The 13,129-nt window shown below is 57.0% G+C and overlaps 1 protein-coding gene across 1 annotated transcript in view; it reads right to left on the reverse strand.

Moving 5' to 3' along the window:
• Positions 1-908: 908 nt before the first annotated feature.
• LOC105822579 (lipase maturation factor 1-like) overlaps positions 909-13,129 on the reverse strand; it is a 41,667-nt gene continuing 29,446 nt past the window's right edge. The window contains exons 4-8 of the mRNA XM_012659579.1: positions 12,103-12,286; positions 11,608-11,761; positions 10,599-10,782; positions 9,919-10,031; positions 909-1,116 (exon numbers count right to left, since the gene is read on the reverse strand). Of these exons, the coding sequence (XP_012515033.1) occupies positions 930-1,116; positions 9,919-10,031; positions 10,599-10,782; positions 11,608-11,761; positions 12,103-12,286 (822 nt within the window). The 3' untranslated portion in view covers positions 909-929. The remainder of the gene's footprint in view (positions 1,117-9,918; positions 10,032-10,598; positions 10,783-11,607; positions 11,762-12,102; positions 12,287-13,129) is intronic.

The following is a 13,129-nucleotide window of genomic DNA, read 5'->3' on the forward strand; positions in this document are numbered from 1 at the left end:
GCAAGGCAAGGCCTGCTGCCGAGGGTGGGGGGCTGGGGGGCTGCTCCGGCCTCTCTAGGGACGGGCCTTGCAGTTGGCTGAGGGGAGGCGGCGGCGCAGGCGGGGACGCCAGCCCCATCACCCACGGCTCACCCTCCCCTCCCTCCTGCAGCAGGGCCCGGAGTCCCCCGTCCCCACCCCCACGCTTGGCTGCGCAGGTTGGGGAGGTCGGTTGGGGGACAGGGTCACGGCGAGGGGAGGGGGTTACCTCGCCCAGGGCCGTGGGACAGAGGCTGGAAGGGCGGGGCGGTTGGCGCCCAGGAGAACACAGTGGGTCTGTCCACACCTCACGGGTGCTGGTCACCCGAGGCAGGACCAGTCCCCGGCTGGCCTGGAGGTGTGTGCATGTGTGTGCGTGTGCAGGACTGCATACATGTGTACGGGCCGTGTGCGTGTGCACGGGCTGTGTGCGGGAGGCGTCCCGGTGACGACCTCGTCCTGACACCTGCGGGCACAGCCTCGGGCTATGGCCGGGTGACAGGGTGCTGGTGGGTGTGGTCGGCTGAGGGCGCCTGTGGGGAGAGGGGCTGTCACCCGGACGGACTGGAGGGCAGAGCCCCCGGCCGGGGACAAGGGTTTGCCCTGTGTGGACACGCGGGCAGGGGTGCCGTGGGGGCAGGGGTGCCGTGGGGGCAGGGCCGCCGTGGGGGCAGGGCCAGGGGCTTCCTGACGCCTCCCTACACAGACAGGACTGCAGGGTCTCAGGACACAGGCGGGCAGGGCCTGCAAGCCCCTCCGCGGGCCGACAGCACAGACAGCCACCCGCTGCTCGGGGTCTCTGACCCCGTGCCCCCTCCTCTCCACACTCTGCGGTGGCGCCAAGCTGGGGGCACGTGGGTGGCGCGCAGGGTGAGACTCCACTGAGAGCAGCCGGGTCTTCTGCCTTTATTTCACGCTGCGCGTCTGGGTGGCCTTGGGGACGGCCACTCCCGTGCCCTGAAGTAGTCCTCCAGGTCCCGCAGGCCCAGCGCGGGGAAGTAGGGGCCAATCCTCTTCCGGACCCACCACTTGCCCTCGGCGGCGTGTCTGCCCCCGGGACGGCTGAACTTGTACCTGTAGTGCTCTCCTCGGACCCACCTGCGGGGGGACAGCGCGTCAGCCTGGCGCCCACCTGGCCCCCGCCCCGAGTCTCGCCCGCCTGCTGGGCTGCGGCGCTCAGGGGGCTCCCCATGGGGACACTGGGCTGGGAGGCCCCTCAGGCCCCCTGAGCCTTTGCAGCCACCCATGGTGGAGGGGCCGCCCCGGAGCCCCCACCCGAGCACACCGGGCCCTGGCAGGTCCACCACAGGCCGAGAGCCCTGCGCGGCGGCTCCCCGCGGAGCTGGCGGGCGGACGTGGGTGCTCGGGGAGAGACCCCTCAGGGACCACCACGAAGCGTCTGCCCCAGGAAGGGCCCAGAGGGCAGTACCTGGGCAGGGCCCGAGATTGGTCACAAGGCCTCAGGTGACCCCCAGCCCGGGAAGGAGACGGCAGGACCTGGTCAGGTGGGTGTGGGTCCTGGCGCTGTCCTGGGGCTCCCCAGGCTCTAGCAGGGCGCCAGGCAGCTGACCTATCTCTGCCGCCAGACGCGGCATGCTCTGGACCGGCATCCCTGGATGGGGGCTCAGAGAGTGACACGTGGGTGGGGGACCCTCCCCGAGCCCCACGTGCTCCCCAGTGACCCTGGTGGCCCTGGGACTTAGGCCAAGCTGGGTCTCTGTCCCGAGCCCAGCTGGGCCCACTGAGGGTCTGGGGTTTTCTGCTGGTGCCTGCGACTTGCAGGGGACACGGCCCTGTCTGCACTGTTCAGGGTCGCCCAGCGGCCGCCCTCCGGCCTCCCTAGTTTTGCAGCAGGAGCTGGAAGCTTCTCGGCCCCTCAGGGCAGCGCCTGCCCGCACCGCCCGCAGCAGGCCCATTGGAGCAGTGGGTGAGGGCTGTGCTTGTTGTTAGATGCCGCCAAGTTCTTTTGCAGGGCGGCCGCACCGTTCTACCTTCCCGCCAGCAACGCGCGCGATCGGGGTGGCAGCGTCTCCGCTTTATCTCAGCCGCTCTGACGGCGTGCAGCGGCCTCGCGTCGCCCTGTGACCTGCGCGCCCGCGCCGGCTCGCACAGCCCCTCAAGCGCGTTCGCCGCGTGTTCATCCTTGTCCGGAAACGGCTCTTCGTGTCTGGTGCCCGTTTTCCAGTTAGATTATTTTACTGTTGAGTTTGAAGGTTCTTTGTGTATTCCCAGTTTTAGTCCATTTCAGATGTATTAATGGTGCTTTGCAAATGTCTTCTCCCAGCGACAGCTTTTAGAAAATCCTGTTGGCAGAGTCTCAGCGCAGAAGTTGCAATTTTAATGAAGCGCAATTCCCCAGGTTTCCTTTCCTGGATCATCCATTTGGTGCCAAGTCCAAGAACCCTTTGCTACCCCACATCCCAAGGATTTTCTCCTGTTTTGTTCCTGAAGGTTCGCTGTTGTGTCTTTGACGTCTAAGTCCGTGACCCATCCTGAGTGGAGCTGGGGCGGAAGCGTTTTTGCCGGTGGACGTCCTGGTGCGGCCGCGTCGTTTGCTAACAGGCTTCCCCGCTGATGCGCTCTCGCGCTGCGGGCTCGGCTGGGGCCGTGTGTGACACTCGGGGCTCTTTGTTCTGCGCTGCTGATCCTCGCTGTGCTGATCACTGCCGGTCTGTGTCTTGGAACCGTAGGCAGCTCCTTCCACTGTGTTACCCTTCAAAATGGTTTTAGCTATTCTAGTTCCTTTACTTTTCTATATAAAATTTGGAATAACTTGTCTTTACCTACAAAAAAATCTTGCAGGGATTTCGATAGGAATTACGTTAAACTTGTACATAAATTTGGAGGGTCTTAGCCAGGCGTGGTGGTGGCGCCTGTCGTCCCAGCTACTTGGGAGGCTGAGGCAGGAGGATCGCTTGAGCCCAGGAATTTGAGGCTGCTGTGAGCCTGGGGACAGAGCAAGACGTTGTCTCTAAATAATATTAATAATTTGGAGGGCACTATCATCTTTACTATGTTGAGTCTTTCACCCTAGGAACACAGCAGGTCTCTCCATTAATTAGATTTTCTATTGCAGCAGCATTGTACAGTTTTGGCACACAGGTCCTGTACGTGTTCTGTTAGATTCACACCAAGTGTTTTACTTTTGTGAGTGGTTGTAAGAGGCATCGTATATTTAATTTAGGTGTCTGCGAGTTCATTGCAGGTATTTAGAAATCCGACTGGGACGCCGGGTCTGGCCTAGCAGCTGCCCCCGACACAGGCTAATAATATTTGCATGAACTCTGTGCAAACATCACTAATATGCCTAATACAGTAAGACAATTAGTGGAATATGTTCACTTGTCACGGGGCATTAACACTTACCGGTCATTCCCTCGTGGACGCCTGCCGGGCTCTGCCGCACTGAGCACTCTGCTTTTGTGCAGTGGCGGACGAGAGCCTGAGATGCGCGGCTGAGCGCCGTCCGCACACCTGCTGCCCGGCGGGGCTCTCCGGGCCCCTCACCTCCCGGATGGAAAGGGTAGGATGGTCGTGTAACCAAGCGTGCGCTACAAACGGCGCAGCAATTTAAAATTATGATTCTAGCAGGAGGAGAGAAATAAACTTTTAAAAATGCTTGGTCAGGTGGATCTGAACGACAGAACAGAACTACAGCTGGGTTTTGTGCGTTGATCTCGTATCCTCTGTGCTGAATGCACTGACTAACTCTCGGACTTTTTTGAGTGGATTCCTTGGGATTTTCTGCAGAGACAATCGTGTCATCTGCAAATGGCACCGTTTTATTCCTTTCTTTATGATCTGTGACCCTTTCATTTCCTTTTCCTGCCTTATCGCAGCGGCCAGTGCCTCCGGCACGTGACGAGCGAGTGGTTAGACCAGACGTCCTCTTCTTCCTGGCCTTCGGGGGGCGCCACGCTCTGCCAGCCTGACCGTGGCTTCGGGGCTTTTGCAGATGTTTTCTTTGTCAAGCTGAGGAAGTTCCTCTCTTGTCCTAGTTTTCCAAGAGTTTTTATCATGAATAGGTGTTAAATCTGTCAAATGCTTCTTCCACAATTGATATGATCATGTGAGTTTTCTTTTTTAGTTGGTTAATACGGTGGATCACATTGACTGATTTTCAAATATTAAGCCAGCCTTCATCCCTGGAATACACCGTACTTGGTCGTGGTTTATAATTCTTTTTTATACATTGCTAAATTCTATTTACTAACATTAAAAAAGTTTGTGTCTGCATTCATAAGGGATATGGGTTTGTAATTTTATTTTCTTGTAGTATATTTGCATGGCTTTGGTATCAGACAAACACCAGCTTCATAATATAAACTGAGATTTTTCCCTTCTATATTCTGGAAAAGACTATAAAATAGATATTGATTCTTCTTTAAGCACAGAAAGAATTCCCCAGTGAAACCCTCTGGGCCTGGAGATTTCTTTTTGAAAGTTTTAAATTTCAAAGTCAATTTCTTAACTACTTAAAGGACTATTCAAATGATCTATTTCATGCCAGGTGAGTTTTGGCAGTTTGTATTATTTTGAGAAATTGGCCTATTTCCTCTAAGTTGTAAAATTTATATGTATGTTTGTTCGTAGTATTCCCTTAGTATCCTTTTTACGACTGCAGGGTTTGTAGTGATGTCTCCTTTTTCATTCCTGATATCGGTAGTTATATCTTTGCCATTCTTATTATGCTAGAGGTTTGTCAATTTTATTGGTCTTTTCAAAGAACCACCTCTTGTTTTGTTGATTTCCCTCTATTTTTCTGTTTCCAATTTCATTTTCTTCTCTTTATTATTTTTCCTACTCCGTGCTTTGGGGTTTTCTCTTCTTTTTCTAGTTCTCTATGTAATCTTGAGCTTAGATGATGATGATTATTTTTTTTTTTTAAGAGACAGGGTCTCACTCTGTTGCCCAGGCTGGGCTTGAACTCCTGGGCTCAAGCGATCCTCGCACCCTGGCCTCCCCAGTAGCTGGGACTGCAGCCGTCTGCCACCACCCTGGGCTGAGCTTAGATCGTTGATTTGAGATCTTCTCTCTTCTCTAACGTGTGCATTTAGTGCTTTTCGTTCCATCACGGCTTTAACTGTATCCCACAGACTTTGACGGGTTTTACTCTTCATTTCGTCCAGGTCAGCGGATGGCACGTTCTGTAAATGTCAGTTAGGTTCTGTTGGTTGATGGTAGAATATCGTTGTGTTCTGTGTTCTCGCTGATTTTCCGTCCTGTTATTTTATCAGTTGTTGGGAAGGGTGTTGAGTCCAATGATAGTTGTGGATACGTCTATTTCTCTTTTCAGCTCTGACTTTTCGTCATATATTTTGCGGCTCTGTGATCAATGAACACCCTTGGGACTGCTGTGTCTACTTTCATCATTATATGACGTCTCTGTCTCTGGTAATTTTCTTTGCAGTGACATCTACCTTATCTGATATTAATACAGTCACTCCTTTCTTTTCATTAATATTTACATGATATATCTTTCTCTATCCTTTGCTTTTAATCTGACCGTAAAGCTGGTCTCCAACCTAGTTTTTGACTTTATGGTGTTGTGAAAGCGATGTGCATTCAGCAGAAACCGTCCCTTGAGTTCCCAACCATTGTTTTTCACTTTCAGTGCAGTATTCAATAAATTACATGATATTCAACATATTGAAGAGGCTTTGTGTTAGATGATTTTGCCCACTGTGGGCTAATGGAAGTGTTCTGAGCATGTTTAAGATCAGCTAGGCTAAGCTACGATGTTCAGTAGACTAGGTGTATTAAATGCATTTTTGACGTATGTTATTTTCAACTTATGATGAATTTATTGGGACATAACCCATCATGAGTTGAGCAGATGCTCAACTGTATTACCATATTTTAAGTGAGTTCCTTTTAGACAGCATATAGTTAGGTCATGGCTTTTAAGCAATTCTGCCAATCTCTTAATTGGTGTATTTAGACCACTTACATTTAATATAATTTTATGGTTTAAGTCTATCATTCCATTTTTTTGTTTTTCATGTGTTCTGTTTTTTCATTGGTGTTTTTCCCCTGCCTCATTATGGGTTATGAAAAAGTTTTTTAGAATCTCATTTTGATTTATCAATAGTTTTTAAGTGTATCTCTTTGTATAGGTTTTTTTTAAATTCTTGCTTTTCATACTACATTCCATACACATAACTTACCATAATCTGCTGGTGTTGCCTTTTCACCAGGGCAAGTGAAGTACAGAAAACTTCTCCTTTTATGTCCATTTGCCCTCACCCATTTATAATTATCTTAAATACTTCTACATAAATTTTGAACCACTTCAGACAGTTTTATAACCTTTGCTTAACATGCAAACATGATTGAGAACTCAAGAGAAGGAGTCCCAGAAGGAAAAGAGATCTTGGGGCTAAAAAAGTACTAGAAGAAACAGTAATGAGAAGGAAGCTCTATTGTTTTTACCCATATTTTAATTCCTTTCTTTTAATTATCCTGGTGACAAATTCTCCTACTTTCCTTCATCTGAGACTGATTGATTTCCCTTTCATTCCTGAAGGACGTTTTTGCCGGCGTGGACTCTGGGCTGACGTCTGGGAAATGTCGTGCCACTCACCCTTGGCCTCTACGGCTTCGGAGGAGAAGTCTGCTGTTGTTCCAGTGGTTTCCCTTATGGGTAAAGATTGTTTCTCGCCGTTTTCACAACTTTTTTCATTGTCTATTTTTAGAAATTTGACTTTGATGTGTTTAGGTCTGAATTTCTTTGGGTTTTTCCTGTTTGGGGTTCACTCAGTTTACTGACTCTTTAGGTTTGTGTCTTTTACCAAATTTTGTGTCTTTTACCAAGTTTTCAGTTATTATTTTTTCTAGTACTCTTTTAGCCCAGGGTCTTTATCTTTTCCTTCTGGGACTTCGATGACACAAATTCTAGACCTTTTATTATCGTTCCACAGGTCCCTGTTCATTTTTTTTCAGTTTATTTTCTCATTACTGTTCACACTGGGTCGTTTCTATGTTTCTAGCTTCAAGTTCATTGATTCTGTCCCCTCCATTCTGATACTGAGCCATCCATTGAGTGTTTTGTTTCAGTTATTGTATCTCTCAGTTCTAAACTTTTCATTTGGTTCTTTTTAAAATCGTCTATGTCTTTGCCAAGACTGTATTTTTAAAATTTGTGTTGTGTCCATAATTGCTATCGAAGTACTTTTACAACGGCTGTTCTAAAATCTTTGTGAGATGACGCTAATGTCGCTGTCGTCTTGGTGTGACAAGTGATTTTTCAACGGAAAACTGAATATTTTGGATAGAGAGTCTGGATCTTATTTAAACCTGCTGGCTGCTTCTCATACGCTGGCAGAGGAAAGAAGGGGTTCCACCCTGCTGCCGGGTGGGGGTGGAAGTCCGGTGGACACACAGGTGGGGGTTCCCTGCTACTGCTGGGTAGGGTGGGGGTCCTGGCTCTGCGCTAGGCCTCACCACTGCTGGGCGGTGGTGAAAGTCCCGACTTTCCACCAGGTATCATCTAGAACCACTCCTGGGGAGCAGGTACTGCCAGGTGGGTAGACATCTGGCCCCACATGGTCTCTGTGGACACCACAAAGCGGGGGGCTCGTCATTGCCCACTAGGATGAAAATCTCAGCTTTCTATTCGGCCTCCTCTGACGGCACCTGGTGAGGGGTGGGTACCTCCTCACAGCCTGTTTGGAGCAGGAGTCTGGGCCGCCCACTTGGTCTTACTGGCACGGTGGGGCCACCGTTTCCCGTGGTGTTTGGCTAGAGCAGCGTGATTACTCTCCGTAAGCTTCCAGTCCTTGGGCCAGAGAGTGCAGGTTTTTGTTGGGGAGTTTTTGTCTACATGTGCTGGCGTTACCAAGTTGCCAACTTCCTGTCTCCGAGTCTAGGAAACGAAGCAGAAAAAGAACTGAGAAACTCACTTCCATCGGCGTTGCTGCTTGGGTTTGGAGTCGCCTACTGGTGAGCCTTCCTCTCTCCACATTTGGAGTCTTCCTCCATTTGTTTTATATGTAACATCCGGGGTCTTTAGTTGCACTTAGCAGGAGGAACAGGGGTAAGTGTCTGTTTCACCTTCCCAGACACGGATGTCTTAATTCATCCACTGTAAAAAGTGAACCACAGATGAACTAAATGCAGGCCACGGCCAGGCCACACCACACCACGAAGACATGGCAGAGGACCCTGTGCTCTGTGGCAAATTTAAATATTTCAGATTTTAAACGTTCCCCTTAATATAATTAATTACCAGTTCACATAAAAGATTAACTGATTTTCATGTCTCAATTTTTGTAACATCCGTCCTTTTTAGACAAGACTGTGGTGTCTATACCATGCACCTACTCAGACGCGGCTGTTTCTCTCAATACTGGCTGAGAAACAGGAGAGCTGATGCGTGCGCTTCACCGCAAAGAGGCTTTGCTCTGGGCCTGGAGACAGCAAACCCTCCTCCCAGCGAGCTCCGCAAGCTCCACGTGCTGAGGTGGCTGCGGGCTGGGCACCCGTGCGGGGCCTTGGAGTCGCCCGCACCAGCCCCTGGTGGGGGACAAAGGCGCTTCAGCACCAAGACGTGGCTGGTCTACCTACCAGCCCTCACCTGGGGCAGCCCAGGCAGAGGACAGTGACAGAGAAAACCCATGTCGAGCCTGGAGGCGTGAGCTGGCTGGTCACTGGCACACCTGGGGACGAATGTCTGCCTCAGGTGACTGTTCTGTCCAGGCTCTACGCTCGGCCATCCTCTGTCCACCCCCAGGTTTGCTGGTGGCCATATGGCAGGCAGGTCACCTGGGACTTCATGCTAATTCACAGAAGGGTGGCTCTGCCTGAAGGGGTGACAGGAGGGAGGGGTGGCAGTCCCTGGACAGCCTGGTCCACATGGAGGGACCCCCCCCCCCTTTCCCCCCATCTCCACACTCCCCAGCCCTGCAGGGCCATGGAGCTGGGGAAGGGGTTCTGGACGCATCAATGGCAGATGGGCGCAGCTGCTCCTCTGCAGACCCTCGGCCCCCTCCCCATCCTGCCCCCCAGCTCCGGGGCTGGGGCCTCCAGACAGCTGTGAGCGACTCCAGGGCGCAGCTGTCCTGGCTCCCGGCGAGGGAGACCCAGGAGCTGCGTGTTCTGTCCACGGCTGGCAGGAGAGGGGGGCGAGCGGTTCCCTCTGTTCCCAAACCTCCAGGTGGCTGCTGGGTTCTAAGCCATGTCAGGGGCAGGAGTGCCCACCCCAGCCTGGGTCTCTGAAGGAGGCCGCCTAGGGGTCTCCAGTCACCCACGCCCATCCCCAACGTCCCCTCCCCAGGCCCCACCCCTGGCTCCTGCTCCTCTCCTTGCGTCCCTCTCCCAGGGCCCCCAGCATCTCTCCAGAACCCCTCCCCATACAGTCTCCAGGGACCCTTGTTCTGCCCCCAAGCCCCCAGGCCCCAGCAGGGAGTCCGGAAAGCTGGGAGTGTCAGCCCCGCCTTCGCACACCCAACTCTCACCCTGGACCCCCGCGTCACTGCCCAGGGTGGGCCAGGATGCAGGGCCCACAGGGCCGCACCCGCTCCGGCTGTGACCTCCCAAAGGGGTCTGCCCAGCCCAGTTCTCTGCAGCCGCCTCTGGCCCCTGCCTACTGCCCCTCTAGGCCAGGTGCAGAGTGAGTGCCTGGAGGACACCTCGACAAAGGTGTATGTGGCTGGGACTGTCACCTCTGCCTGGCTGTCCTAGGCCCTTCCCAGCCGCGGCAGGTTCAGATGGAGGGCACACGAGGCAGGGGTTGGGCCAGCCTCGGCTCTGGGGCTCCTGAAGGCCCCAGCCCACCGGTCCCCCCAAGAAGGGGGAAGGGCTATGTCCTTTCAGTGGGTGGGGCTGTGCAGGTGGCTGGGGCAGAGGCCCCAGCAGACACCTGGCTGTGGGGGAGCAGACCCCACGCAGCGGCCATCCTACCTGGGGGGGTCCCTGCCGGAGAAGGGGCTGAGCGCCAGCAGGGACAGGGCCTCGGGGTCGTTGGCGAGGAGCTTGCCGGCCAGGTGGATGATCCACTCGTTGTGCTCGTAGGTCTGCGGAGGAGAGGACAGGCGTGGAGACAGCGGGTCCCCCCCAGACCCCTGGACTGTGTCCTCCTGGGCCTCCGGCAGCCCTGACTTCAGTCAGGGGGGTGTGTCCCGGCTTTCCTGGAGGGGCTCCCATGGGGTCCATGTCTCTGGGGGCCACCTGCCCCACGTTCTCCTTGTGGGCCCCGCGTCTGTGGGTCACTGTGCTGCCCGGGCGCTGGGGACCCCGAGGCAGGCCCATCTGTTTCCTCAGGGCTAAGACGGGGTGAGGTCCCCAAGCGTGCTGGCGGCAGGACGAAACGGCGAGCTCTGCCCCTGCCCGTCCACTGCAACCCTGGGGACTCCGTAGCTGGCACCCTGGGGGACTGTGGGAGCCGGGCTCTCGGATAGCAGCGCCCCCGGCTTGGCTGCGCCTCTCATGGGCTCCGTCAATGTCTCGGGTGGGATCGATCCCCCTCGGTGTTCTGGGGGCCGGCGCCTTCCCCACCGCGGTGCTGGAGTGACCAGAGCCCGCGGTCTGCCCAGGGCACGCCCAGGAGGGAGGCGGGGGGCGCCCACTGAGGGACACCTTACCTGGAAGGCTGCGAACCACATGAGCCAGTCCAGGCGGTAGTGGTAGGGGGAGATGAGGCAGGGCCGTCTCCGGGGGTCCCCGGGCTTGCACTGGAACTCGAAGTCCTCCCACACCGCGTCGGGGGCGCTAGCGTTGGGGCTGGCTGTGCCCTGCAGGATCACCTCTGTCCGCTCCTTGGTGACGCTGTGGGGAGACCGAGCCAGGCCTGGGGGTCTGCAGCACGCCCACTCGCACGCGGGTGCACCTCTGCTTCTCCCGGGGGGGTGGGGGCGGGCTCCCTGGATGCCCACCCTGTGCCCCAGCCCACGCGGCCTCCAGGGACAGCCTGGCCCCCCCACCCGTGTCGGGGTGGGGTTACTGAGTGGGCACACGAGGTGCCTGGCTCTGGGCCACCTGGACCCCCCCAGGGGCTGTTTCAAGGGCACCTCCCTGCTGCCTGGAGACCCAGCCCTGGCCGGCACACACCCCGCCCCTCCCCAGCAGCCTGGGAGGGGACAGGGGAGGCAGAGGCAGGAGCTGGGAAACCAACGCCAGTGACCACCCTGCTCTGGGAGTGACCGAAGGGCTGGCCCCCGAGATGCCGCCTGTGTGCAGGGAGGACCACCAGGAATGGTCAGGAGCTCCCTGCTCTTCTGGGTGGGTGGCGGGGCTGGGGGCACAGCCACACCTGCCTGGTGACCTGGGCCCTGCTGCCAACCCCTCCAGCACCACCTCGCCAGGCCAGGACCCAGGACGGGCTCTCGTGCTCCTGGCCGGCTATGAGCTGCAGGCTCCCTCCTGACCCTGTGCAGGAGCCCACGCCGTCCACCCCAGGACCCCCGTGGGTGCGGCCCTGCCCAGTGACGGGGACTGCATGGCCGCGGCCGCCTAACCTGACCCTCTGCCACGAAGGGTCAGACGACATTCCTGCCTCACCCAGCAACCCCTGGACGAGCGCACAGGTGTGGCTGGCAGGGCTGAGTCTCCCCCGGGGGTGAGGAGAGGCCACCCCGAGCCCCGGCCCTGTACCTTCCGAAGGCCCCGTAGGTGTTGACGATCCTGAGAGGGCCGAAGGAGGCGTTCATGACCTGCTTGGCGTTCAGCAAGTTGAGGACCACGGGGACGCTGAGCCAGGCCACCAGGACGCCCAGCGAGAGGTTGGCTGCCCGCCGCACCACACAGCCTGGGCCGAGAGGGGGTCATGAGTGTCCACCCGCTGGCTCCCGCCTTGGGGAGGAGCTGCAGGGCCCCCTTGGCCTGTGCCCGGGAGACTGGGCTGCCGTCCGCCCTCCAGGCCCAGGGACGCCAGGGAGGTGCCTGCTGGCCGTGCAGGGAAAGGCCCCCCACAGCACCCGTCCCCACGCCCAGGGCGCTGCTCAAGGCAGCTGCGAGGCTGAGTCCTGGCAGTTCTCACTAAGGGTCAGCAGGTCTCCCGCCCCATTCCCCGGAAGGATGCCCGTCCCCCCAGCCACTGCGGGCCACCTGCCACCGCCCTGCCCTGGGGGAGCCTGGGCCACCACCTACCCAGTCTGGGTGGGGGCCCGGCCCCGCGGGCGTCCTCCTGCTGCACCGCCAGGACACGGCCCTTGAGGCTGCGCGGCCCGGAGGGAAACAGCGGCCCCAGGGCTGCGTCGTCGAAGCAGGCGAGGCTGGGCACGATGGTCAGCCAGTTCAGGAAGCTCAGGTTCCCGCTCACGATGAGCACCACCTGGGGCAGGGGCGGAGCTGGGTCACGGTCGGCACAGGGGTGTGGCTCTGCAGAGCCCCACCCACCTGGCGGAGGGACGCCTGCCCTGCGCATGGCACGAGGACAACTGAGGGAAACACAAAAGCCCCGCCCCAGGCCACAGAGCCGGGGCCCCCGGAACCCCCGGAGACCTTGGCTGGGCCGTTGTAGTGGTGGCGGCCGAGGCCCCGGAGTCCCCGGAGTCCGGACGGCGGGGCACGGGGCAGAGCGGTGACCTGGTCCCCGCGCCCCGGCTGGAGGTGCAGAGCTGGCGGAGACAGGAGCCAGCTGGAGACGCAGAAAGTCTTACTAAGTATCAATAAAGCATATTTTAAAAAGTAACCAAACAAAACGGACCCATTTTAAGCGTACAGTCCAGTGGTTTTGACAAATGCTGCGCCTATGTAAGCCGCTGAAATCCAGAACATTCCATCCCCGGCAAGTGCCCTGAAGCCTGCGGGTGGCGACCCCATCTCGGCCCGTGGTGGGAGTGGGCGCCTCCCCCACGGCAGGCCCCCGAGGAACGTCGGGGCGCACGGGTGGACGCGTCCCGTCGCTGTCACCGCTCACCGTCCAGGAGCGTCTCCGAGCACACGCTGGGCCGCAGGGCAGGGGCGGGACTGGAGAAACCACCTTCCCCGCGGTGGCGCCTTCCGCATCCCGCCAGCGCAGTGGGGTCCAGCTGCCGCGGGCGCCAGCCACGCCGGAGACCGCGGGTTTAACTGAGTGGCCCTGCTGACGACTCCGAGGGTCTCCCGAGGCCTGACGGCAGCCGTGTCCGTGCGGTGCGTGCTCGAGCCCTTCCCACATCGGGGACACAGACGC

The sequence above is a fragment of the Propithecus coquereli genome, unplaced genomic scaffold (assembly GCF_000956105.1).
Source record: "Propithecus coquereli isolate 6110/MARCELLA unplaced genomic scaffold, Pcoq_1.0 Scaffold621, whole genome shotgun sequence".
NCBI lineage: Eukaryota > Metazoa > Chordata > Mammalia > Primates > Indriidae > Propithecus > Propithecus coquereli.